Source organism: Octopus bimaculoides, chromosome 4 (genome assembly GCF_046866305.1).
Source record: "Octopus bimaculoides isolate indiv1 chromosome 4, ASM4686630v1, whole genome shotgun sequence".
In the NCBI taxonomy this organism is placed as follows: Eukaryota; Metazoa; Mollusca; class Cephalopoda; order Octopoda; family Octopodidae; genus Octopus; species Octopus bimaculoides.
In genome coordinates this window covers 98,538,152-98,563,663 of record NC_142931.1, presented here as the reverse complement: position 1 = coordinate 98,563,663, position 25,512 = coordinate 98,538,152, and the positions used below count along the sequence as shown (strand labels likewise).

Genomic DNA, 25,512 nt, shown 5'->3' with positions numbered 1-25,512 from the left:
ATTCTTCATTCCATACTATTACCCCTCTCTCTTCCCCATCACTTAGACTCTATCACTACATAACTGACACTCCTTTAGCTTTTACATTATTATACCCCTCTCTCTCTATCACCCCCATTCCTCCTATCTTTTTACACTCTAATACCTTTCTCTCTCTATCATCCTTATCTCCCCATTCCTACTTTCAAATTATCTACACTGACCACTAACTGGTACACTTTCCCTTATTATCTCTCTCCTTGTTTTTCTTTTTCCTTTTTTATTTTCTTTATTCCTCTCTTCCTATTTTTTTCTTTTTTCTTCTCTTTTTTTTCTTTCTCTTTTCTTTATTCCTCTTTTCCTGTTTTTGATTTGACTTACAAATACATTCCCTACTTTTAGGTCACTTTAAATAAAACCCTTGATTCAATAGCACTGTGTATAAACTCTATACTTGGAATGACCAATTTTAAATACTATTGGATTTTATTCATAAGTTTTGGGAATCCTATATGCATACCATTCTGCCTAAATAATGGATCTACAAATGCAATATCCCTGCATATCTCACATCTTTTTTCATTACTCCACTTCACTCTCTATTTCGTATCTTAACTAAATTAACTATTGCTTAACCATTTTCTCACACCTTCTCCAATGAAAAGATATAATAAATATGCTGGAAACAGCTGTAAGACCTATTTATAAATGTTCTAAAATCTTCACAGCCTTGGTTTTTTTATCTCATTCTGAAATTTTTTTTATATATTTGTATGTATGTATGTATGCATGCACACACACACAAAGAAAATCTCTTGGCGTATGCTTATGCAAGTTAGTTGTTACATTTGAAAGATAAAAAAAAATTAGATAATAATAAGTGGGTGGGGGAAAGAAAACAGTGGAAAAACAAAAAGAAAAAAGAGAAACAGAAAGTTAGAGAAGGAAAGAGATAAAATACTTAGAAGATAGTTGTAAAATGATGTTTTGCGCGATGAACACATAAAGTTACATGTATTTTTACATAAATTTAAATATACACACATAGATATGCATGCATTTATACAAAAAATATGTACGCATATATCTCCCGGAGGTCTCTTTCCATTCACAAGTTCCCCATATAACATCAGTTTAGTGATCCTGCTATCCTTCATTCTAATAAGGTATCTGGTCCAACATAACCGGTGCTTGTGCACTATCGCCTCAATACTCAAGATATCAGCTGTCCTCATGACCTGTATGCCTGGAGTTTTTAAGGTCCAGTCAACATCCAGAATAAGTCTGAGACATCTCTGATGAAACCTTTCAAAGACCCTTACATGACATTTGCAAAGGGTCTATGTATCACATGAGTAAAGGAGTGATGTCAGTACACATGCACAATACACAGTGATTTTTGTTTGCCTTCTGATGCCATGCTGGGACCAGACACGAGAGTGAAGAGACCAGAAGGAATCAGTTGCTCTATGCAGCTTGAAAGATATTTCATCATCCAGGGAACAAGAAAAGTTGAGTGTGCTGCCCAGGTAGACAAACTAATCTACCACGTTCAGAATTGTTTCTTCAACCAAGATAGCTGGTTCCACATATGGATTTCCTGGTGCAGGCTGAAACATTGCAACAGTCTCGTCTATGCTAATGCTGAGTCCAAAAGCCTTGCAGGAAGCAGAAATACGATTCATAAGTATTTTCATGTCATCCACTATATGAGTGACTAAGTTACAGTCATCTGCATAAAGGAGGTCATGAATAAGAGACTAAAAAACTTTTGAATTGGCAGCAAATCGGTGCAGATTAAGGAGGCGGTCAGAAGACCGATAACTGACATATATTCCCAGAGAGCGAACCTTAGTAAAAGCATGAGTAAAAGCTGCAGCAAAGTACAAAGAAAGAGATTTGGTGTAAGGATGTCACCCTACTTGACACCATTCTCTGCAGGAATGGGTCCCGCCATGCCTCCACCAAGATTGTCTCGAGCATTCATCCCATTGTAAAATGATTTAATTATAGATACAAAGTAATCTGGATATCCAAGCTTGCCAAGTCTTTTCCATCGGAAAGCCCTACTTACAGTATCAAAGGCCTTCATTAAATCAATGGACAAGGACATCATTTAGTCAGCACCTATTCAACCAGGTAATAATATTTGCCAGACCTTTGCCAGCAGCTAATAGTAGAGTAATACCTCTATAGTTACCACACAATGTTCTTGCTCCTTTTCCTTTATAGTGAGGAAGAATAATTGTGTCCTTCCAATCCTTAGGTATTGCACCATCCCTCCACATTGCATATGAAGGGACTGTATGATGTAATCACCACCAAATTGCAAGACCAGTACAAATTCCATCATTTCCAGATACCATACCAAGATTCAATTTACTTATTGATGCCCTTACTTCATCCACTGACGGTGTGGAATTTAAGGAGCCAATGATAGGTCTTTCACTGTTTCACCCACAACTGACCCATGGGTTTCGAAGTTCAGAGAAGTGTTCGATCCAGCGACCTGCAATTTCTGTTGATTTAGAGTGGAAAACTCATTAGAAAGCAAAGGAGCTGATGTGGAGCTCTTAGGCCCTTAAACTTGCTTCATGAGATGGTAAAGCTTCTTGCGGTCATTTGCATCAGCAGCAGCCTGAACATCACGAGCAAGATCCTTCCACCAAGTGTTCTGCATCTTCTTGAAAGATCGCTGCAGTAGTGATTTTACACTGCTATAGTGGGCAAGTGCTAGATTTCCCTACACAACAGAAAGTTTTCCCATGCTGCAGTAAGCAAGTCAGAAGCTCTTTCTTCAACACAGCATTATATATCTCGTGGACATTCAGACGCCGGGGAATGCTGACTGGCCCTCTCCTCTCTTTTACTCTAATCATCATCTGGAAGTTTGCTCGCACCAGACTATGATCTGTCCAGCATTCTGATCCATGAAAAGACTTGACATTACAAATGTCATAGATGTCATGCTTGCAGATGATAACATAATCCAGCAAGTGCCAAACTTTAGACCTTGGATGCATCCACGTTGTTGTGTGATCACCTTTGTACATAAAATGAGTGCTTGTGATGTAAAGTCCATGTTCATCATAGAGCTCCAGCAGCATGAGACCATTACTACTCATGTTCCATACTCCAAAACGTCGTAGAGAGTTCCATGTTTGCCAGTCAGTTCCAACAATGGCATTGAAATATCCCCATTAGAACGACATGATCAGAATTAGGGATTTTCAGAAGTATGGCACTCAGCTGGGTATAAAAAAATACTTGTATCTTCAGCACAGCTATATAGGCACTTGTAAAGTAGCAAAACTTTCCACCTTTCAGGTGAAATCATAGAGTCATTAGACGTTCATTTATAGGTACAGGAAGCTCCTCCAACTTCTTAAGGATGAGATCGAACTGCAAAGCCAACACTGTCTTTTCTGCGCTCCCCCTTCTGCCTCTATTTCCCCAAAATGTGTCCAATGCTATTCCCTGCATACCTGCTTTTACTTCAGAGTGACCTTCTCCTACAGACATGAAGCTTGAGGGGTGCCACACTCCCAGTTGTCTTTCAACACGCTGGACACCATCCCGGAATTTCTGCGTACCCGGGTTATTGCTAGATAGCCGTTGAGCCTGCACTAGGTTCATCAGACCTTTCAACAGGTCTTGTTTTTAATCCTGCTGGGTTTCTAGCAACCCGCTTCACAAAACTATGCAATTAACGGGAACATAAAACTCTGAGTAACAGGTTTTGTGATATTTTTGATGCTTTTTAATAAAGCATATTACTCTACCTCTGGTATTCGAGTACTATTTTTTCCACCTTATTTCGCATTTATATGCTTACTCTGGTATATATATATATATATATATATATATATGTGTGTGTGTGTGTGTGTGTATATTTGTTATATATATGTGTGTGTGTGTCCCTCTCACAAATGTCTGACGGTGAATGGATACAATGTCTTAGATACATGCAAACATAAACCTATCTATACTTACGTACAAGCACACACAATCATATAAACACGTATACACACATATATACATATAACCTTAAAGTATACGCTTATCCATCCACACGTGTCACTATTTCCGCAGACAACGGTTAAAATTGAAAAAAATTTTATACACACACACACACACACACACACACACACACACACACACATATATATGTACATACATATAATATACATATATTTACACACATACTCATACATGCATGCACGTATCCGCTCATACACACACATATATTCACACAACACATACACACACTCACATGCATCTTGTAGCGGGCTGGATCTGGTGTGCTGATTGGAGATCTTTCTGTTCGGAAGTTTGTCAGCATTGGGTGGAGAATCACCAAGATCAAATCGGTGGGCCAGGAGTCGAAGTGAAAATTGATGAGACGGTTATCGTAAAGAGGAAATATAATCGTGGAAGACTTGTAAAATCTATCTGGCTTTTCGGTGGAATAGAACGAGAAACCGAAAGGAAATTTTTGATACGTCTCGGAACATTCACGATGTGAATTTTCTGTGTCCTCTCTCCCACCCCACTTTCATGAGCACACGTTTTTTTTTTCATATTCATTTAGAGCAAGTTGTTTTACACCTATTACACTATTTTTTTTTTCTTCAGCTTGGGTCAAACACTATAGTTTAAAGGCCATGGTCTGACGATGTGAATTTTCCAAGTCCTCTCCCCCACCCCCCGTTCGTGAGCACGCATTTTTCTTTTCATATTCGTTTAGAGCAAGTTGTTTTACACCTATTATACTATTTTTCTCTTGTTTCTTGGCTCTGGTGAGGCGAGTCAGAACATTCACGATGTGAATTTTCCGAGTCCTCTTCACACCCCACCCCACCCCCGTTCGCGAGCACGCATTTTTTTTTTTTTCATATTCATTCAGAACAAGTTTTTTTTGTTTTGTTTTTGTGCTCAGGTCAAACACTAGTTTAGAGACCATGGACTGACAATGTGTGACAATGTGAATGTTCCGAATCCTCTCCCCACCCCACCCCTTTCGCGAGCGCGCATTTTTTTTTTTTTCATATTCGTTCAGAGCAAGTTGTTTTACACCTATTACTCTATTTTTCTTTCGTTTTTGTGCTCGGGTCAAACGCTTTAGTTTTTTTCACTTTAACGCTAAACGATTCTGATAGAAGCAATTACCTTACTGTCAATTCATTGAAGTAATCCCAACAAAATACTATAAGTTTAGTCACTGACTCAGCACTTATGTTTGTGTTCTTCATTCCAAAATAATAAAAACATAATAAGCGCAGGAGTAGCAGTGTGGTAAGAAGCTTGCTTCCCAACCACATGGTTCCGGGTTTAGTCCCTCTGTGTGGCACCTTTGGCAAGTATCTTCCACTATAGCCTCAGGCCAACCAAAGCCTTGTGAGTTGATTTGGTAAACAAACTGAAAGAAACCCATTGTGTGTGTGTGTGTTTTTGTGTGTTTGTCCCCCCTGCCATCACGAGACAATCGATGTTGGGGTGTTTACGTCTTGGTAACTTAGCGGTTCAGTAAAAGGAACTGATAGAATAAGTACGAGGCTTACAGAGAATAAATCCTGGGGTCAATTTGTTCAACTAAAGGTGGGGCTCCAGCATGGTCACGGTCAAATGACTGAAACAAGTAAAAGAAATAAAAGAATAATACTTTCAAAATGGGACTTCATCCATGTGTATCTGCGTGCAGGTGTGTTGGTGTGCAAGAAAAACATTTATGGAAATGTACTCATGAAATTTCTATTAAAATAAGTTATCTTTGTAAGCCATGTTTGCAATTCTCCATATAAATGATAGCAAAGTGTGTATCAAATGAAATGAAAATCCTGGTTCAATGACAGATCGATCAAGTTACTAAAGTTTTTACGTTGTTGGTAACAACATATTCTCTCTTTTAATTGAATATTGAAAAAGAAAGAAAATGCAAGGGGAATTAATTTTAGCGGCAAGGAGTAAACTTTTTGTTTCATTATCACAATTAAAAAGAAATTCAGAGGTGTAATGTTGTGCAAGTTCATTTCCGTAAATGTTTTCCTTGCACCCCAACATCCCCCCACACACATATATACACACGCGGATACATATGGATGAAGTCCCATTTTGGAAGTATGTTAAAGTCTTTATTATTTTGGAATGAAGAGCACAAACATCGGTGCTGAGCCAGTGACTAAGCTTGTAGTATTTTGTTGAGATTACTCCAATGAATTGACAGTAAGGTAATTGCTTCTATCAGAATCATTTACCTCTAAAGCAGAAGAAAAAAGCTGACGTATACAACAGGTATGTAAAATATGTTTTGTGTACTTCTTTCTCTGTTCATTCAGATAAGCTGTAGAAATTGTTGTGCGCATGCACACGCACAAACACAAAAATTCTCCAGACATTTAGCTGTTATTTTAAATAATTCCCTTACATTTCACAATATAGTACATCATTTAAGAATATAATCAGGTAACAACTTTTTCTTATCTTCTAACCCAGGTCAGCTACTTTAACCCATCAATACTTCCATACCAACACCTTGGTTTGTTTGGAGATTTTATGAGATACATTGTGAAGCAGCAGACTTTTCTTTTTTGTCTGTAAGTAATATATTTTATCTTATTTATCTAAACCTAACCAACACTCATCTTCCTTGCCACTCTCTACAAAATGATGCACTTTAACCCTGTCCAATCTGGAAAATTCTCAAGCTTTTTGGCATGCCTCCGAAGATCACTAGCTCACAGTGCTGAGAGTTGCATGTGGGGGAACTGGAAGGACTCTGACTGGTTCCCCATCAACAGTGGGGTCAGACAGGGCTGTGTGGCCACCCATGTTCTCTCCAACTATATGTTATCAATTATCTGAATTTCAAGGTCTGAGAGCAAGCCTCTGGTGTTACCTTCAGGAACTACTACCTTACCGAAATGGAGTATGTGGATGATACCACCCAGCAACTTGATCGACCAGCTCAGGGATGCACAGATCATACACACCGAGTGGAATCAGCAAAGCTTGGCTTTTAAGTGAGTCAAACGAAGACCAAGCTTATGCATGTCAGTGATGGCCTGGACCTTCCCCTTCTCTATATTGGCCCTGACGTCATGGAGTTTGTCAGCTCCTTCATATACCTGGGCTCTACAGTCACCAATAATGGAAACCTGACCCCAGAGATCAACTGCTGATGTGACCTGGCCACTTGGGTCATGTACTACTTATGGAAGCCCCTTAAGCACCGTTGCTCATTCTCCCAGAAGATAAAGCTCTGCATCTACATGTGAGTCCTCTCCATTCTTCTCTATGGAGCAGAAACATAGCTCCACATGAAGACCCTGGCAAAGAGGATCGATGGTTTCGATAGCAGAGCCCTGAGGATCATTGAGAACATCATGGTATTGTCACATTTCCAACAAAGAATTGTGTCCATGCACACATTAACCCACAGCCTCCCACCTCATAGCTTTCTACTGCATACACTGGTACAGACATGTTCTCTACCTCCCTCCAAATCATCTTATCTGGGGTTTACTCTCACTCGAAACAGCAGCTACATGCTGGAAGATGCCCCATGGCAGGCCCACTACCAGATGGCTGGGTATGATTAAGAAAGATCTCCAGAGGCTTGATGTCATCTTGGAAGATGCAGAGGCGCTGGCATGGGACCTCCAGTGATGTGGAGCACTGGTGGACCTGGTCAGCTCTACACACAATGACACCTCTGGGGCCGCTAACCTGAGATGACCTCTTCCCTGTCAAGCAAGAAAGAGCATGAAGCAGATAAGAAGCAAGCACCCACCCTTGTACTTTACTTACTGCTGACATCAATCTACAGATGTTCAAGCTGACATATTGATATCAACAAGTTTTATTAAAGTAGGTTGGAATATTAAATGATTAACCTAATACGGATTTGGATATCACATGAATGTGTAATATATATATATGAAAGTTCTATACAGGGATGATGGAATACCCAATGTATGGACATGGTAACCTATATATATATATATATATATATATATACTATAATGAAAAATATCGGTGCATACCTAATTCGTCATCTCTAAAGAAAAATATGTACTTAAAATTAAAATTCTACTGTACTTAAAATACTGCACCCTAGAATAACATTTTAAAAATTTGCTATATTTTATCAAAATAAAAATTATAAAAACATTATTGGGTTTTTCCAGCCCCAGTAATTTTTATTATTTTCAGAAAAAAAAAATTATTTAGGCAAAATTATTTAAGTCTCTATTTAAGCCCATCGGTTTATTTTTGGAAACAGCAGTATTTCAAAAATGAAATAAAATTAATTTTAATAAAATACAGTAGAATTCACCTAATTAGTCAGCCCTAGGAGAAAATTGAAAATGACGAATTAAGTGAAGTAACAAATTAGCCAAAGACAAATTAGGCTAATTCTACTGTATTAATGCTAACTAATAAATCTTACTTTGTCAGATTAATTTCTTTTTTTTTAATGTGGAAAAATTGACTGATCATATGGTTTAATTTGAAACCATTTAATGACCATTCTACTGCAATCAATGTGTTTTTTTTTTTTGTAATGGGATTTCAATTCAAGTGAAAAAAAGATCTTGTGCAATATTATTTATAACTTCATATTTTATTGATTATACTTGATACAACTAAATAAAATGATTATTTTAATCGTATATTTCAAAAGACGTGATTTTGAAAAAAAAATTTTTTTAAACTTATTTTTGTACCATGTTTTTAAATTCTCATAGTAAATAAAATAAATTATCTCAAATTTACCTAATATTATGTATTTTAATTTAAAAAATGTTATTCTTGGCTGCAATATTTTAAGTACAGTAGAATCTTAATTTTAAGTACTTTTTAGTTTCCTTTCGAGGTGACGAATTAGGCAAATTATACTGTAGAAATCTTGTTCTGTACTTTTCAAGGTGTAATAGCTTAAGAATATTAACATGCATGCGCCTGCATTTTTCATTGTATTTCATATTTTTTCCAAGCAGTGTAATAAAACTAATAAATATTCTTTTGTTAAAAAATATTTAAATTATTTTTCATTGTTGATGATTGAATTAGAATAAGAATTTTACGTTGTGTTTTTTTAATTTTCACATATTTTTCTTAAATTCTAAAAAGAAGAAAAAGTTATCTGGACAGGGTTTTGTTGCATTGACTAATATAAAAATGATTTTAAAAATGCAAAAATAGCCAATGCATCCACTGTAAGGCAAGAAGAGCCATTTGTCCTTGTTGAGGCAAAGTTAGTTTGTTAGTCGAAATACATGCAAAATAGAAATAAAGCCAGCAATTCAGCTACTGTTTTTGTTAACTTGCCTGAAAATAAAAAAAAGGAAAGACTTCCTCCCCCTCCCCCTTTTTCTCGCAAATTATTGTTTTTTTAAAAAAAATTTTGCCAAAAACCCACCTTTTTTGGATACGGAGATTCTAGAAAATTGCCAAAAATTGGAATTTGAAATTTTTTGTCCACCCTTACTCCTTCCCACCCAATTTCTTCATTTTTCACTTTTTTCCATAACCATAACCCTAAAGCCCCAATCCTAACCCTAAAACCCCAACCCTAAAACTCCAACCCTAAAACCCCAACCCTAAAACCCTAACCCTAAAACCCTAACCCTAACTAGAAAAACTAGAAATATTTGGGTGGGGTGATTTCAAAATGCCGATTTTTGCCAATTTTTTTGCAGATTCGTATTCTCCGTAGCTGAAAACGGGTTTGTGTAGAAAAAAAATTAAATAAAAAGAAGGGGGGATTTTAGGGAGGAGTACAAAAGGAAGTCTTGCTATAAAAAACATCTGAATCCTGCTACTCTCAAAGGAAAAACCTTGTCAATTTATCCTAAGAAATAATAATGTAAATTCTGCTACTCTTAATACTGAATTAAAGTTTATAAGCAAACAAAAGTCTTATTAAAACTTCAGTTCTTACAACAGTTCTTACATCGTAATGCTTTGCTTTCATTTATTTAATAAAGATTCCTCCTCGTATAATGATTTTGTTTTCATTTTGTGCAGAAAATGCTAGCTTCTAAATCCTGTTTGCTGATTAGGTGAAAATGATTAAACTTTAAACCTCAGTAACATTTTTCTGCAATATGTACATACAGCAATATGTATGTACCTATGTATGTATGTGTGTCTTTGTTTTTATTTACAATGGACAGCAGAAAAGAGTTCACTTGTCATTTATCCCCTCTCTCCTTAAAGCTACGTATTCATCACACTCACCTTTGTTTCTCCCTTCATGGGCGTTTTAAAAATTACTTATATGCTTGTGTGTGTAGACAGAGACAGACCAAATGCTGCAAAGAATGTAGAGACAGACAAAATGCCGTGAAGCTTTCACCCTGCTCATTAACAACTCTGCTAGCTTGTCGTCTCACTAGTGTAATAAGTAATAATATCGCTTTAAAATTGTTTTACGTACTTTTGGCACATTTAGCTTATATAATAACTTTTTTCATTTTGAATATTTTTCGAAAAGGTTAGCACCACGACACTTGTCTTCATAAGTTCGATCATATGAGCTGAAGAAAAACAAAATTTTTATGCAAAAACAGAATGTTTAGGTTTTGAATTTACTTTTAGATGTTACCACTATTTTTGGCACATTTGGCCTGAGTAGTTTTTTATTTAATTTTTTTTTTTTTTTTATATATAATTGGCATCATCGGATTTCTCTAGTGGAGATCTATCAGAAAAGTTGAATTTAAATATAGTTTTTTTTTTTTTGAAAGAAGAATAATATTTGGAGTCAAAGTCGATTTCAGGCGTTAATCTCCTTTTTTCAACAGTTTTTACCTCAGTACTTTCTTTCTACTGAATATTTTTGTATATAAGTGACATGGATAGATTCCTCTCGTTGAGATCTATCATATAAACTAAAATAAAATATAAATTTATTTAAAAAAAAATATTTCCACTCAAAGTTGATTTCAGGCGTTATTCTCCCATCTGTAACCTCATATATTTGACTCAAACTTTTTTTCTACTTAACCAATTTTCAAAATTTTTAGTTTGAAATGTAGCTTATGATGTGACCAATCTGAAAATATAATCTAATTTGGTTAAAAACTGAGTTAGTGACAAAACATAGAAGTGGTTGTGAGTGAGTAAATGTTGACCTTAAGAAAATTACTCACACACTACCATGTGTGAATGATATTTTTTGGAAAAGCACTACGACACTCGTTTGAGTTCTATCATAAAAGGTAAAAAAATAAATCTTTAGGTTTTGAATTTACTTTTAGACGTTACCACTGTTTTTGGCACATTTGACCCCAATAGTTTTTATTAGATTTTTTTTTTATATATATATAATTGGCATCATCGGATTTCTCTAGAGGAGATCTATCAGAAAAGTTGAATTTAAATATAGTTTTCTTTTGAAAGAAGAACAATATTTGGAGTGAAAGTCAATTTCAGGTGTTAATCTCCTTTTTTTTTTTCGCCAGTTTTTACCTCAGTACTTTTTCTCTTCTGAATATTTTTGCATATAAGTAACATGGATAGATTCCTCTTGTCAAGATCTATCATATAAGCTAAAATAAAATATAGATTTCTTTTTTTAAAAAAATATTTGAGCTCAAAGTTGATGTCAGGTGACACTCTCATGTTTTTGACCTCACATATTTCACTGAAACTTTTTTTCTACCACAGCAATTTTCAAATTTTGTAGCTGAAAATGTAGCTTAGGATGTGACCAATCTAAAGATGTAAATATCATCTAATTTGGTAAAAAAGTGAGTTAGTGACAAAGCATAGAAGTGGTTGCGAGTGAATAAATGTTGACCTCAATATTATTCACACACTACCATGTTTGAATGATATATATATATATATATATATATATATATATATATATATATATATATATATATATAATACAAGGAATATATATACATGTATACACACATATATGTACATACTTACATCTACATGTGTATATATATGCATATCAGGGTACAGGACGTTAGAACAATGAACTACAGACAACGGAACGAACACATAGGAAAACGGAAAGCCACTTGGAATATCCCTTCATCAGCTGTCTCTATTCTATCTAGACGTTTCGAAGATAAGACAGAACGTACTCTAGAATAGTCTCTTCCTGAGTAGTGGATCAACCCACTACACAGAGGATTCCAAGGTGGCAAACACAAACCAAGACAGGAAAAATTGGACAGTGAAAACAACATTCAAAAGCCGTACGGCCAAACGCAAATCTGAGGTAGAACGCTAGTAGTTTGTCTTGCCTTCACAGCGGCTGGAGTGAAAAGAAAGTTGACCACAGGTCACACGAGAGCAGAGAGGATGGTGGAGGGAGGAAGTGGAACAAGGAGGAAGGGACAGAAGCAGTGAAGTAGAGGCCAGGACAGAGGGGTAGATAGGAAGATAGAGGAAGACAGATAGATAAATAGATAAAAAGATAGATAGATAGATAGATAGATAGATAGATAGATAGATAGAAAGAAAGATAGTCACGTCAGAATAATAGTAGACTTACTTGCAAAAAAGGACGTGTGCGTTCAATAATGTAGGGATGGTCATGTTGCCAGTTTAGCCAATAAAAACACACATACTATATATTTGGTGTTAATTTGCTTCAGCTTTATATTACATTAATTGTATTTCGACCAGAGTTCTTTCGTCACACTTCTGTGACCTCATCAGTGGTCCTTTGCTTTCTTCTTTCTGATGAGGTCACAGAAGTGTGATGAAAGAACTCTGGCCAAAATACGATTAATGTAATATGAAGCTGAAGCAAATTAACACCAAATATATCGTGCATGTGTTTTTATTGGCTAAACTGGCAACATGACCATCCCCAAATACAACAATATCTGTTTCAACACACGATTTCACATCAAGAATCTTGCAAAACAAATATATAAACGGAATATATATATATATATATATATATATATATATACTAGAATATTTCAGATATCTCAAATAGGTTTGATATATCAACTGCTTTCATTATTTAGTGATGTGATGAGCATTAATGTGGCATGCTGAGAGAAATTGGTCATTAGGGACTATGTGAAACTAAAGAAAGAGATTGATTTGTGTGGTTAGACATGCAGAGCTGAGATGTATGGGCATACTAAATACATGGTGAGAAGTGCAGTGATGAAATATGTGTTGGTAAACATGCAGTTAAAATTTAAGCATAAAGAACTAATGAAGAAGGGAGACATCAACACAGAAAATTGTGTAGTGCCAGTTGAACTATGGCAGCATAGAATGGTGATGATGATGATGATGATGATAAGATGTTTCCTCTCTCTACTTTTTGTACTACTGTTATATTTCTCTATGTTTCTCTAAGTTGGCTAGTTTTGTGCTATCTCCACTTAGGCACTCCTGACTCACTTACCTCTTCTCCCCTTGTAATACAAACTGTGTCTATCTCTTTCCCAATCCTTTTTCGTCTAGAATGTTGGTCCCCCAAGAATTCCCTTTTATACTTTTTTTGCATACATTGACTTGACCAATGTTAATGGTCTTGGAGAGCATGAAAATGATGGGCACAGTTTCTTCCTTTACATTGTGGGTACAGCCCAGCTTTCCAGGTCAAACTAATAAAAAGAAAAAAACAGCTAAACTCAACATTATTAGTTAACAAAAGACAATGGTACCTATTAGCATCAGGTTGGATTGGGTAACTATTTTACAGTGTTACTGCTTCATATACTATTCGGTTGATTATACCATATGGTACCTATTGACATCAGGCTGGGTTGGACCACAGTTGCTTTGTTAAGTACGCTTGCCATGAACACAACTCAGCAATTTTTGTCTGGAAGCCTTTCACCCTACTGATTCATCCATCATTAACTCTGGATATTTTTAATTACAATTGGAGGTTATAAATGTGTTGACAACTCTTGACACATTCACATTCATAGGTTAAAACTGGTGGAACAGGATGGCCTCAGCTTTGTCAGCAGTGAAAGAGAGAATTATCACTGACTTGTATACAAGGATATTGTCTCCAAGTTGCTGTAAACTCTGCTTTAGACACTCAAACAAGAAATGTAGTCTTTCCTATAAAATCCTTACTGTGTTAGAGACAAAATTTCTAAGAAAGATTACAATAATGTTCTGTTTGTCCAGCTTTACTTTTATTTTTCTCCATGTTAAATAAATCAAATAATTATTTTCCATTATTAAAAGATGATAAAATTTCTTACTTGTATTTCAAATATCTTCTTTTAGTGTTGCATTTACCTGTTTCACTCACACCACTGAATCCCTATACTGTCTGATTTTGACAAGGTACGGTAACTATTTTATTGCATTTATCTTTTACTATCATTTTTGTTTACTAGGAACTATAGATTTTTGCTTACCATGAATTATAAATTCAAATTATGAACTAGGTATCACTATAGTACCTATTTCAGCCTATCTAGTTGAAAATTACAGTGTTTGTCCCACTTCAGCACTCATCGCTGAAAATATTCTCTTAGTCCTATTTGACCACAGAACCATGAAAACAACCAAGCAAATGATTTAAGTTTACTGACAGAAAAAAATGTGCATGACACTGTTTCAGGTAAAAAGGTGATATGTTTATTTCTCCTGTAAACAAAATGTTCTGTGCTTCTACACTCTGTTTGTGAAGATCACTATAATGAAAATATTTTATTTGAAAATGTGACAACAATTGGTAACAAAGAGCATTCAGCAGTAAAATACTACCTCAATAAGCCTTTATCCAAATATTGCTAGTATGGAAACTCAGATATAGAAAATGATGACGATATTAGTGTGATTTTGCATTTATGAATTTAATTAAGGTACTTATTCATGTATAATATAGACTCCTATAGAAAATGTACCACTAATTATTGAGAATGAAATCCTGGAAAAAACATTTCTTGTGTATAATATGCACTTACTTGTGTTTATAATTGCTGTATAAAATATTCTGAACAAGTTTATAAATCTTAAATGAAACAAAAAAAAATGCAAATTATATCTATATTGCCTTTTGAATTATAATGATGAAGAAGGCAAGGGTGTCTGCAGTGAAGTTGACATTGTAGAGATCAAACAAACGTGATTTTTCCAGAAAACCAATTTTAATTTGATAATGACAGTATATTTTTAATTTTAATCACACCAACAAAACTATGATGTTGTAAAGTGAACTTCTAAATCACACAGCTATGTCATCATCCAAATTTTTCCTTCCTGTAATAAAAACACATTTAGATAACAAAGATAACAATGAAGCTGTTATATTATTCGCTGTTAAAATGTTTTATCACACTATTTTAAGTACGTAATTTTGTTTCCATTTTTAAGTTTAAATAACATGTACACCATGTTTTTTTTTATTCATAATTATTGTTTACATTTCAGCCAATACAGTTTTTTATATAAAAATATCACACCTGATGTTCTAATTTTGTTAAAGGATATCATTATAAAATACGCCAGAAAAAGTTTTTATAGTATTTTCTTTTCTTTTTTATTGCTGCACTCTGATCCGGATCTGGAAGTTCTTTTAACTGATTAGTTCAATACATTTTCAAAACATTTGACAAAGGAAGGGCTTCCTACTGTAAACACAGTCATAAAATCTATTAATACATATATAATACATTTGTTGTTGTTGGCACTCCGTCGCTTACGACGTTGAGGGTTCCAGTTGATCTGATCAACAGAACAGCCTGTTTGTGAAATTAACGTGCAAGTGCCTGAGCACTCCACAGACACGTCTACCCTTAACGTAGTTCTCGGAGATATTCAGCGTGACACAGTGTGACAAGGCTGACCCTTTGATTTACAGGCACAACAGAAACAGGAAGTAAGAGTGAGAGAAAGTTGTGGTGAAAGAGTACAGCAGGGTTCGCCACAATCCCCTGCCGGAGCCTCGTGGAGCTTTTTAGGTGTTTTTGCTCAATAAACACTCACAACGCCCGGTCTGGGAATCGAAACCGCGATCCTATGACCACGAGTCTGCTGCCCTAACCACTGGGCCATTGCGCCTCCACTATATAATACATAACAAACATAGAAGTCACCAAGTATCCTAAAATCTCTGAATGTCTGTCTGTTTAATTACCATTTTAAGTGCTAGAAGAACGGTGAAGTATTAGACTATTTCTTCTGGTTCTTAGAAGAATGTAGTTAATAATATTCTAAATCTAATATATATCCAAAATGCCTTTATTATTGGGTTTCTATCAAATATTATATGGCAACAGTTGATTGAAAATGATACTGTAAATTTAAATAATATGATTAATCAGGCTCCTCTCTTTAGAATCTAAGTAGAAAAGCAGAGTGTTATTATGTGAATCCTTCTCTTAAAATAGTGCATCTATTAACTTCTGGATGCCACTGCACAACAAAATTTGAATTTTGTTACTAGCCTGCTGTTAGCAATTACTTTTGTAGCTGTTTCTTCTGGCATTACAATAAATATTTGTGACAAGAGTGTCCTAGTAACCAAAAAAAAGATCACTTGACAAAGATATATGTATCAAGTGGAAACACATTATTTTTTACCAAAACAACTTTACATTCAATAGTTTGTAAATATGTTGTTTACTCTTTGCTCTTTTTACTCTTTTACTTGTTTCAGTCTTTTGACTGTGGCCATGCTGGAGCACTGCCTTTAGTCGAGCAAATCGACCCCAGGACTTATTCTTTGGAAGCCTAGTACTTATTCTATCGGTCTCTTTTGCCGAACTGCTAAGTTACGGGGACGTAAACATACCAGCATCAGTTGTCAAGCGATGTTGGGGGGGACAAACACAGACACACAAACACACACACACATACATATATATATAAATATATACATATATACGACGGGCTTCTTTCAGTCTCCGTCTACCAAATCCACTCACAAGGCTTTGGTCGGCCTGAGGCTATAGTAGAAGACACTTGCCCAAGATGCCACGCAGTGGGACTGAACCCGGAACCATGTGGTTGGTAAGCAAGCTACTTACCACACAGCCACTCCTCAGATTTTTTTTTACCAACATTCGTATTAGTTGTGATAATTTTGTAATATCATTTTGTGGACATCAAAACAACTCATCAACCAGTCAGATACAATCTACTAGAAGTTTAAACTACATAGATTGGACCTATATGATGGGAAAAACATAAACAATTAGGATTTCCAGTATGATGTTTGAAGTGTATGAACATGTACAATAATACATGTACAACATGTATTATTACAGATTGTTGTTACACATCTTACACAATGTAAACTTGTGAAAACAATTAATGTGAACAAAGTACATATGAATTATATATTGCACAAAAGTCTCCAGGTGTTTATGACCCGCTAAGGAAAAAAGATATTGCAATGCCATAAAATAAATTACAGAAGAGCATTATCACTAGATGTGTTGTTAATGAGTAAATGATTATCAGCAATTTGTAGCAATTAACTTATAAAAATAGTGACATTAGAAATTTTAAAAAAAGTAATTTCACTATGTTGTTTGATGAAAGGTTGCATCACAAAATCAAACTGTGGTTGCCACAATACCATCTTATTAGCTACTACACTTAATTCCTTCACTAATTAGTCATAGTATAAAAGTTCTTAAGGTTTTATCCACTTCTGTCCAGCTTATTTCAGTCTATTATCTATTCTGATAATGATGATATAGTTGTGTCACAAGCTTCTCTTTCTGCTGCATTCTTGCTTTTTATGTTGCATACATTAATTTGATTGACAAAGAATATAAAATACTCTCAAGCTTGGGATGATTCAGTCCAGACATCATAGTGTCAGTTTCCAGTTTACTAAGTGAAAAATCTCACTTTTCAGTATATCACTCTTTGTTATTAAGAAGGTATGGGTGCGCTTTATGCAGTAGTAAGGCAAGTTAAATTTTTCCCCCCTAAATAGGTTGTTAATGACTAACCTTGCTATAGTGACTGTTATCTCCGGTTGCAGTTCAAACTTAGTAAATTCTAAAATCTTCTTTGTTTTCACATTGTTGTGCATATCCTTGATCTAACTTCTCTGCATGTTGATGACTACAAGATTTTTTTAAAAAGGTAAACAATGGCGCAGGAGTGGCTGTGTGGTAAGTAGCTTGCTTACCAACCACATGGTTCCGGGTTCAGACCCACTGTATGGCACCCTAGGCAAGTGTCTTCTGCTATAGCCTTGTGCTGACTAAGTGGATGTGGTAGATGGAAACTGAAAGAAGCCCATCGTATATGTATATATATATATGTGTGTGTATCTGTGTTTGTTCCCCCCAACATCACTTGACAACCAATGCTGGTGTGTTTACGTCCCCATAACTTAGCACTTCAGCAAAAGAGGCCGATAGAATAAGTACTAGGCTTACAAAGAATAAGTCCTGGAGTCAATTTGCTTGACTAAAGGCAATGCTCCAGCATGGCCGCAGTCAAATTACTGAAACAAGTAAAATAATAATGGCATGGTTGTGTAATAAGGAGCTTGCTTTCCAACCACATGGTTCCAGGTTCAGTCCCTCTGTGTGGCACCTTGGGCAAGTGTCTTCTACTATAGCCTCAGGCTGACCAAAGCCTTGTGAGTGGATTTGGTAGACGGAAACTGAAAGAAGCCCGTCGTATCTATATATATACATATATATATATATATGAATATGTTTGTGTGTCTGTGTTTGTCCCCCTACCATCGCTCGACAACCAATGTTGGTGTGATTATGTCCCTGTAACTTAGCAGTTCAGCAAAAAGAATAATAGAATAAGTACTAGACTTACAAAGAATAAGTCCTGAGGGTTGATTTCTTTGACTAAAGGTGGTGTTCCAGCATGGCCACAGTCAAATGACTGAAACAAATAAAAGAATGGGTCAACCAAAGCCTTGTGAAGGGATTTGGTGGACAGAAACTGAAAGAAGCCTGTCATATATACGTGTGTGTGTGTGTGTGGCTCTTCGAGTCTGTGTTTGTCTCCCCACCCCACCCCACCACTTGACAACCAGTGTTGGTGTGTTTATCTCCCCATAACTTGGCAGTTCACCAAAAGAGACTGACAGAATAAGTACCAGGCCTAAAAAGTAAACAAGTACTGGGGGTCAATTAGATCAACTAAAATTCCTCAAGGTGGTACCCCAGCATGGCCGCAGTCTAATGATTGACACAAGTTAAAGATAAAACGATAAGAGTCAGAGAAAACAAGGTGGTAACTATGGAGGGACGGCAATGGTGGTGGCAGTAGTTATAGTGATCATCATTGTCATCTTGGTATTTGTAGTGGTTTTGGCATTGATGGTGGCTGTGGTCTGCCTGTAATAAAGATCAGAGAATGAAGCTCATTAATTTGGATAAGTTTGTATATCACAACTAGATAAGGAATCTAATATTTCAGGTTTGAGCATTTTTGTTAAAAAATATTTTTTTACAGACAATGAAACAACTGTGAGATATCTGATTCTTCTTCGCACAATATACAAACTTGTGTAATAGATGGTTAGACATGAAGGTAGAGGTAAATGTAGCAAGAGATGAACAATGGTGGAGGTGCAGTTAATGGGAAATATCAGTAAGGAAAGGGCTAAGGTGGGAGATGTAGGAGTACAGATCAGCAAGGCTATAGTAAGTGTAGCATGATGGTAGATATGAGAGGGCATTAAAAATGATAGCAGATAACAGAGGTGTTAAGATATTGTGATGAATGGATTTTCTCAAGCACAGCAAATCACCAATCATCTCCTATCTTGAAATAAGCCTTCACAACTTTGTCCCATGTCTTCATGGGTCTCCCACTTCCACAAATTCCGTCTACTTTAAGCTATCAGCAGCTGTCCTCATCCATATGCATCACATGATCAAACCAGTGCAGTGTTCTCTCTTGCACACTACATCTTATACCTTTTATGCCTAGCTTTTCTCTCAATACATTAGCACTTTGTTGTATATGCACATCCATACAGTAAAGATCAGAAAGTAGCAGAATGATCAGCAAGGTGTAGGAGCAGTGAAAGGGTGAAATAGGGGCTATAGTAAGTGTAGTATGATGATAGATATGAGAGGGCAGATAACAGAGGTGTTTAGAATGGAATCTAGCAAAATCCATACTAGTCTCATTCCTCTTTAGTATTTACATGCTCTCTGCCTTCAGGGCCCATGCCTCAATACTGTGTGGCATTGCTGTTCTTAGATAAGCATCATACAATGTCTTTCACGCTGAGTGGGAAAGAGAGCGAAAGAGAGCTCTTATTATCAATAGAAATAATAACTTTCAGTTTATATTTAATATTAAATGAGACAATGCTGTTCTTTAGAAATTCCAACAAATGTTTATTACTGTTAAATTTTAAAGTTATTCATGGCATGGATTTTCTTTCCTTTCATATTGTCTCATTTTTATAACTGTATCGAAGTGGACATATGCTTATAACCATGTAACATGTGGATATTTTTCATCAGAAGGTTGTTCAGGCATGCATGCACGCGCGCACACACACACACACACACGCATGCTCTCCCTCCTTATGCAACATAATGTCGCAAAAACAATATACAATACGATTCAGGAAAAAGACTGTCCTGGAATCCTTGTTATTGAATACATATACAAACATCAACACAATGAATACTGGTGGAACATTTTTATCAAAACATTTGTCAAGTAAAAGCATAATGGACCAGATATTGTTTGGAACAGACAAGAAAAATATGTACCATCATAGAGGTCAACTGTCCTGCGGATGTGACTATCTCTTTGAAAGTCAAAGAGAAAGAGGATAACTATGGACAACAGCTTTGAGACCTCCAGCTTCTACATCCAAATTATAAATTTATACCAATAATAATTATTATAATTGGTATACTTGGTTTTGTGAATAAATACCTAAGTGATTATGTGGATAAGCTAGGGTTTTCAGAAAAAGAAAGCAATCAACTAACTCATACATTACAAATAAATCTATAAGTAGAACAGTGAAAATATGCAAGACTTTTCTCAAGATTAAAACGTTTTTGTTATTTATATTCCAATGATAGAACTTTGTATCTGTTAGAAACCAGTTCCTTCCTCAGAGGAAGATTTTAAATAATTAAAAACAGAAGAGAATGAACACACACACAGAGGTTGTTATAGTTTCAGTCAACCCTTATTTAGAGATACTGCCCTCTTAGATGGGTTGGAGAATCCCATTTCCCTTGTACATTTCATTTTGGCATGGTTTCTATGGCTGGATGCCCTTTCCAACACCAGTTACTTTACAGAGTGTATTTTATCATGGCACAAGCACTGAAGAGATTGTCATGTTTTATTATAGTCTACTAGGTCATAACAGCAGTGTTTATGATTGGTTGTTCTTGGGAGTTTCTCTAATATCTGAAGCTGTATTAGAAATTCCAGGTGTGGAAGCAAAACCTGAAATCAAAGAGTTTTAAGGTTAATTCAGCAAAAACCAAAGTTCTAATAAGTAGGGAAACAGATAAACCACTAATCCCTTAAGAAATTGGCCCCGATTGATATGTAGAAAAGCTATTGGTAGAAATTCCATATAATGAACCCAGTGCAAACTGGACATATAAGAGATGAAATGAAATAAGATTAACAGAGAAAGTAGATATTGTGTATGGCAGTTGTGCAGGAGCAATACTCAATAAGAATTCATGGGAAATAGATTTCCTTGAATGCCCATTAGGACGCTTACAAGTAAGAACCAGCTGGAAAAGTTCAGAGAGTTATTATCTCTGTTGGTGACACAAGGCCTCTCTCTCTCAGAGTAAAAAAATAGATTCTATGATGCTTGTGTATGAACAGCAATGCAACATGGTAGTGAAATGTGGGCTGTGAACACAGGGGGCATATGATAGCTAGAAAGAAATGGAGGATTTCCAATCACAGTTTCTATTACCTCTGTCTCCCACCATTTCCACTCCCATGTACCTCTGACCTTATCCCTGGCACTCCCTTTTCCCCACAAACTTCCCTACCTATTCACTCTGACCAATCCTTTGTACGCCTTCCCTTATATTCACCTTCCTGTAACTTGAGGGTATACCCTAACACCTTTGCACCATCGTGTTCTCTCTTTTTCAACTGGGTTAGACATGTACCTTCTTAACAGCAAGACACCTATACTTATTTCACTAATTTACCTTCACTTTCTCATTAACTGGCACAAAGCCACCTCCCTCAACACTACTCCCCTTTCCCAGTCGAGGGGGTCCTTTGTTTTACAAGTTACTTGGTGACCCTGCTGGTGCAATATATAAAGCACCCAAGGTACTCTGTAAAGTGGTTGGCATTAGGAATGGTATCCAACCATAGAAACCATACTGAAACAGACAATAGCGCTCAGCACAATCCTGTGGCTTGCCAGTTCCTGTCAGATTATTCAATCTATGCCAGCATGGAAAACAGACATTAAATGATGATAGTGGTGGTGGTAATGATGATGATGATGATGATATATCTATTAATTTATTTTTGCTTCTTTTTACCAGGAGATACAATCTGAATCTGCTTGACACAATCTCTTGGTTCATATTGGTGTTTGTCTATGGTTTTTTCTGCTTGCAGTATCTAAAACCTATCAAAGAGAAATCCACTTGAATATTTTCCAACTTCATGTATTCTTGGTACAAAATATGTCTTTGAAATAAAAAATATTTTATATAATTTGATTCCTCATAAATATTATGAATTTATCAATAATCAACCAATAAAGAGACATTGACAACATATTTATAGTTGTTTTAGTTGTTATTGAGTGCTAGACATTTCTTCATTCTCTTTGGCATCTGTTCCTCCATTTAATTTCTGCATTTTTGATGGTGAGAGTGACAAAGGAATCCTGTCTAATTTAGTGGAGAACAAACATCATGAGAAACTTTAAAAAATATTGGCTTTTTATGAAAATGTTTACATTTTGAACTTAGCCAACCCATACCAACAAGGAAAGTAGACATGAAATAATGATTATCAATACAACACAAATAAAAAAAAATTATATATATATATATATATAAGAGTGTTGTAGTTTGCTTCAAGTATTGTAATATCAAAGAAGGTAAAAAGAGAGAAAATAGAAAGCTTTTGACAATGTGGAAAGTTTAATAAAATCTTTATATTTATTTCTCTCTCTCTCTCTCTACACACATATATATATATATGAATATTTTTTAAATCCTAGGGAATAATAAGTATTCCAGGTTATCAGAACATTTACTATTTTACACTTTACAAATGCAATGTAAACAGTATCATTTATAACATTATTACAAATTTGGGATTTTCCAAATAGAACCGCAACTCTTATTTCAGGATAACCTTATTGCATGGAATACACATAGAAAGTTATATCCAATACAATTATATAAGCATTTAAAAAACCTACTATAAAATACAATAAAATTATTTGAAAAAATCTATATAACTTACCTGTTATTAGTCTGTGGGGAAAGAAGATATTTTTAACCCATTACCTACAAGTGACCTCATATGAGATCACTTAAAAATTACAAATTTCGTAATTATCTGTCAATATTTACACATATCTAACCTTTTTGCTATTAGGTATATTTCTCTGATATTCAAATGAGGTTTGCTAATTTTTCACCCAATATCTCGCTTATTTCTATTTAAAATGTTATTTTGATCATTCCAGCATGATCAAAGTTTCATAAAAAAATTCCAGTTAATAGATTTATGGGAGGTAATGGGTTAATCAACACTACACATGTTTCTGCGCTGGTGGGGAGTTTATAAAGGCTGTACCAAATACATAAATTCACCAGTGCATCCTCAGGCTATTTATCTTATTGTTATTATTATTAACGGATCAAAGTTAAAAATACATATTATAAGTCATATAAAATAGAAAAATAAGAATATGAATACAAATATAATAAAATAAAAATATATAAATTACAAATGTATTTTTTGAAAAATTAAAAATTAAACAAATTTTAAAAAATTAAAAAAATTAAACACCTAAAATTACAATACCAATATATATCGAAAATACTAAAACTAAGGAAACCCTCAACAACTGTATTATAAACACATCAAATCCTACAACCTATCTATATAAACATTACGGGAATTAATAATTTAGTGTAAGATTTATCCATATCTATACAAGTATAAATTACCATTTTTTATGTCAAACATAAGTTAATAGTATTTAAAAAGATTATTTAGTAAAAACCTCTATATACATTATAAATTTATTGAATAAAACTAGTAAAAAAATTAACAAAAAAAATTAACATTAGGCATAGGAGTGGATTAGGCGTAGGAGTGGCTGTGTGGTAAGTAGCTTGCTTACAAACCACATGGTCCCGGGTTCAGTCCCACTGCGTGGCATCTTGGGCAAGTGCCTTCAACTATAGCCTCGGGCCGACCAATGCCTTGTGAGTGGATTTGGTAGACGGAAACTGAAAGAAGCCTGTCGTATATATGTATATATATATATGTATGTGTGTATGTGTTTGTATGTCTGTGTTTGTCCCCCGAACATCGCTTGACAACCGATGCTGGTGTGTTTACGTCCCCGTAACTTAGCGGTTCGGCAAAAGAGACCGAAAGAATAAGTACTAGGCTTCCAAAGAATAAGTCCTGGGGTCGATTTGCTCGACTAAAGGTGGTGCTCCAGCATGGCCACAGTCAAAAGACTGAAACAAGTAAAAGAGTAAAAGAGTAATGGAAGAATACTTATCAACATATTTACTCCTCGTCCCTGTGTAAATGGCTGCTCCCTGTCATGCGCAAAGTATTATGGGAATAGCATAAACAAAAAATAAGGTTTAGCATTTTATATATATATCAGTATTGTAATTTTAGGTGTTTAATTTAAAAAAATTTTTTAATTCAATTTCAAAAAAAAATATATTTGTAATTTATATTTTTTATTTTATTATATTTGTTTTCATATTCTTATTTTTCTATTTAATATGACTTACAATATGTATTTTTAACTTTGATCCGTTAATAATAAATAACAATAAGATAAATAGCCTGAGGACGTACTGGTGGATTTATGTATTAGGTATAGCCTTTATAAAGTCACCACCTGTGCAGAAACACGTGTAGCATTGATTAAAAATATCTTCTTTCCCCACAGACTAATAACAGGTAAGTTATATAGATTTTTTTCAAATAATTTTATTGTATTTTATAGTAGGTTTTTTTAAATGCTTATATCATTTTATTGGATATAACTTTCTTCCATACAATAAGGTTATCCTGAAATAGGTGTTGTGGTTCTATTGGTAAAATCTCAAATTTGTAATAATATATATATATATAGAGAGAGAGAGAGAGAGAGAGAGAATTAGTGTATAAACATCATAAAATTAATCTATTGTAAATAAGAAATAAATTAGTGACAGATAGTTAAACTCCAACTCTGTATATATGTAAGTAGTTAAAATGACCTTTGAAGAGTAGCAGACAAAAATCTAGTTGGTTGGCTGCCAGCATCAATTCTGTTCAAATTGATTTCATATTCAGTGTAATGATACACTTTTATAGGCTAATGAATGACATGAAAATCATTTTTGCTATAAACCA

The 25,512-nt window shown here is 35.0% G+C and overlaps 1 protein-coding gene across 3 annotated transcripts in view; it reads left to right on the top strand.

Moving 5' to 3' along the window:
• The window catches only part of LOC106876837 (transmembrane protein 254), an 80,758-nt gene that overhangs the window by 53,363 nt on the left and 1,883 nt on the right, over positions 1-25,512 (top strand). For 2 of the 3 annotated variants that reach the window (XM_052967301.1, XM_089351073.1), the window contains 3 exons: positions 6,472-6,572; positions 14,218-14,277; positions 22,443-22,682. In XM_052967301.1, coding sequence (XP_052823261.1) covers positions 6,472-6,572; positions 14,218-14,277; positions 22,443-22,551 — 270 coding nt within the window. In that variant the 3' untranslated portion in view covers positions 22,552-22,682. Of the gene's footprint in view, positions 1-6,471; positions 6,573-14,217; positions 14,278-22,442; positions 22,683-25,512 lie in introns of those variants that run through there. The other variant, XM_052967302.2, reaches the window with a different exon arrangement.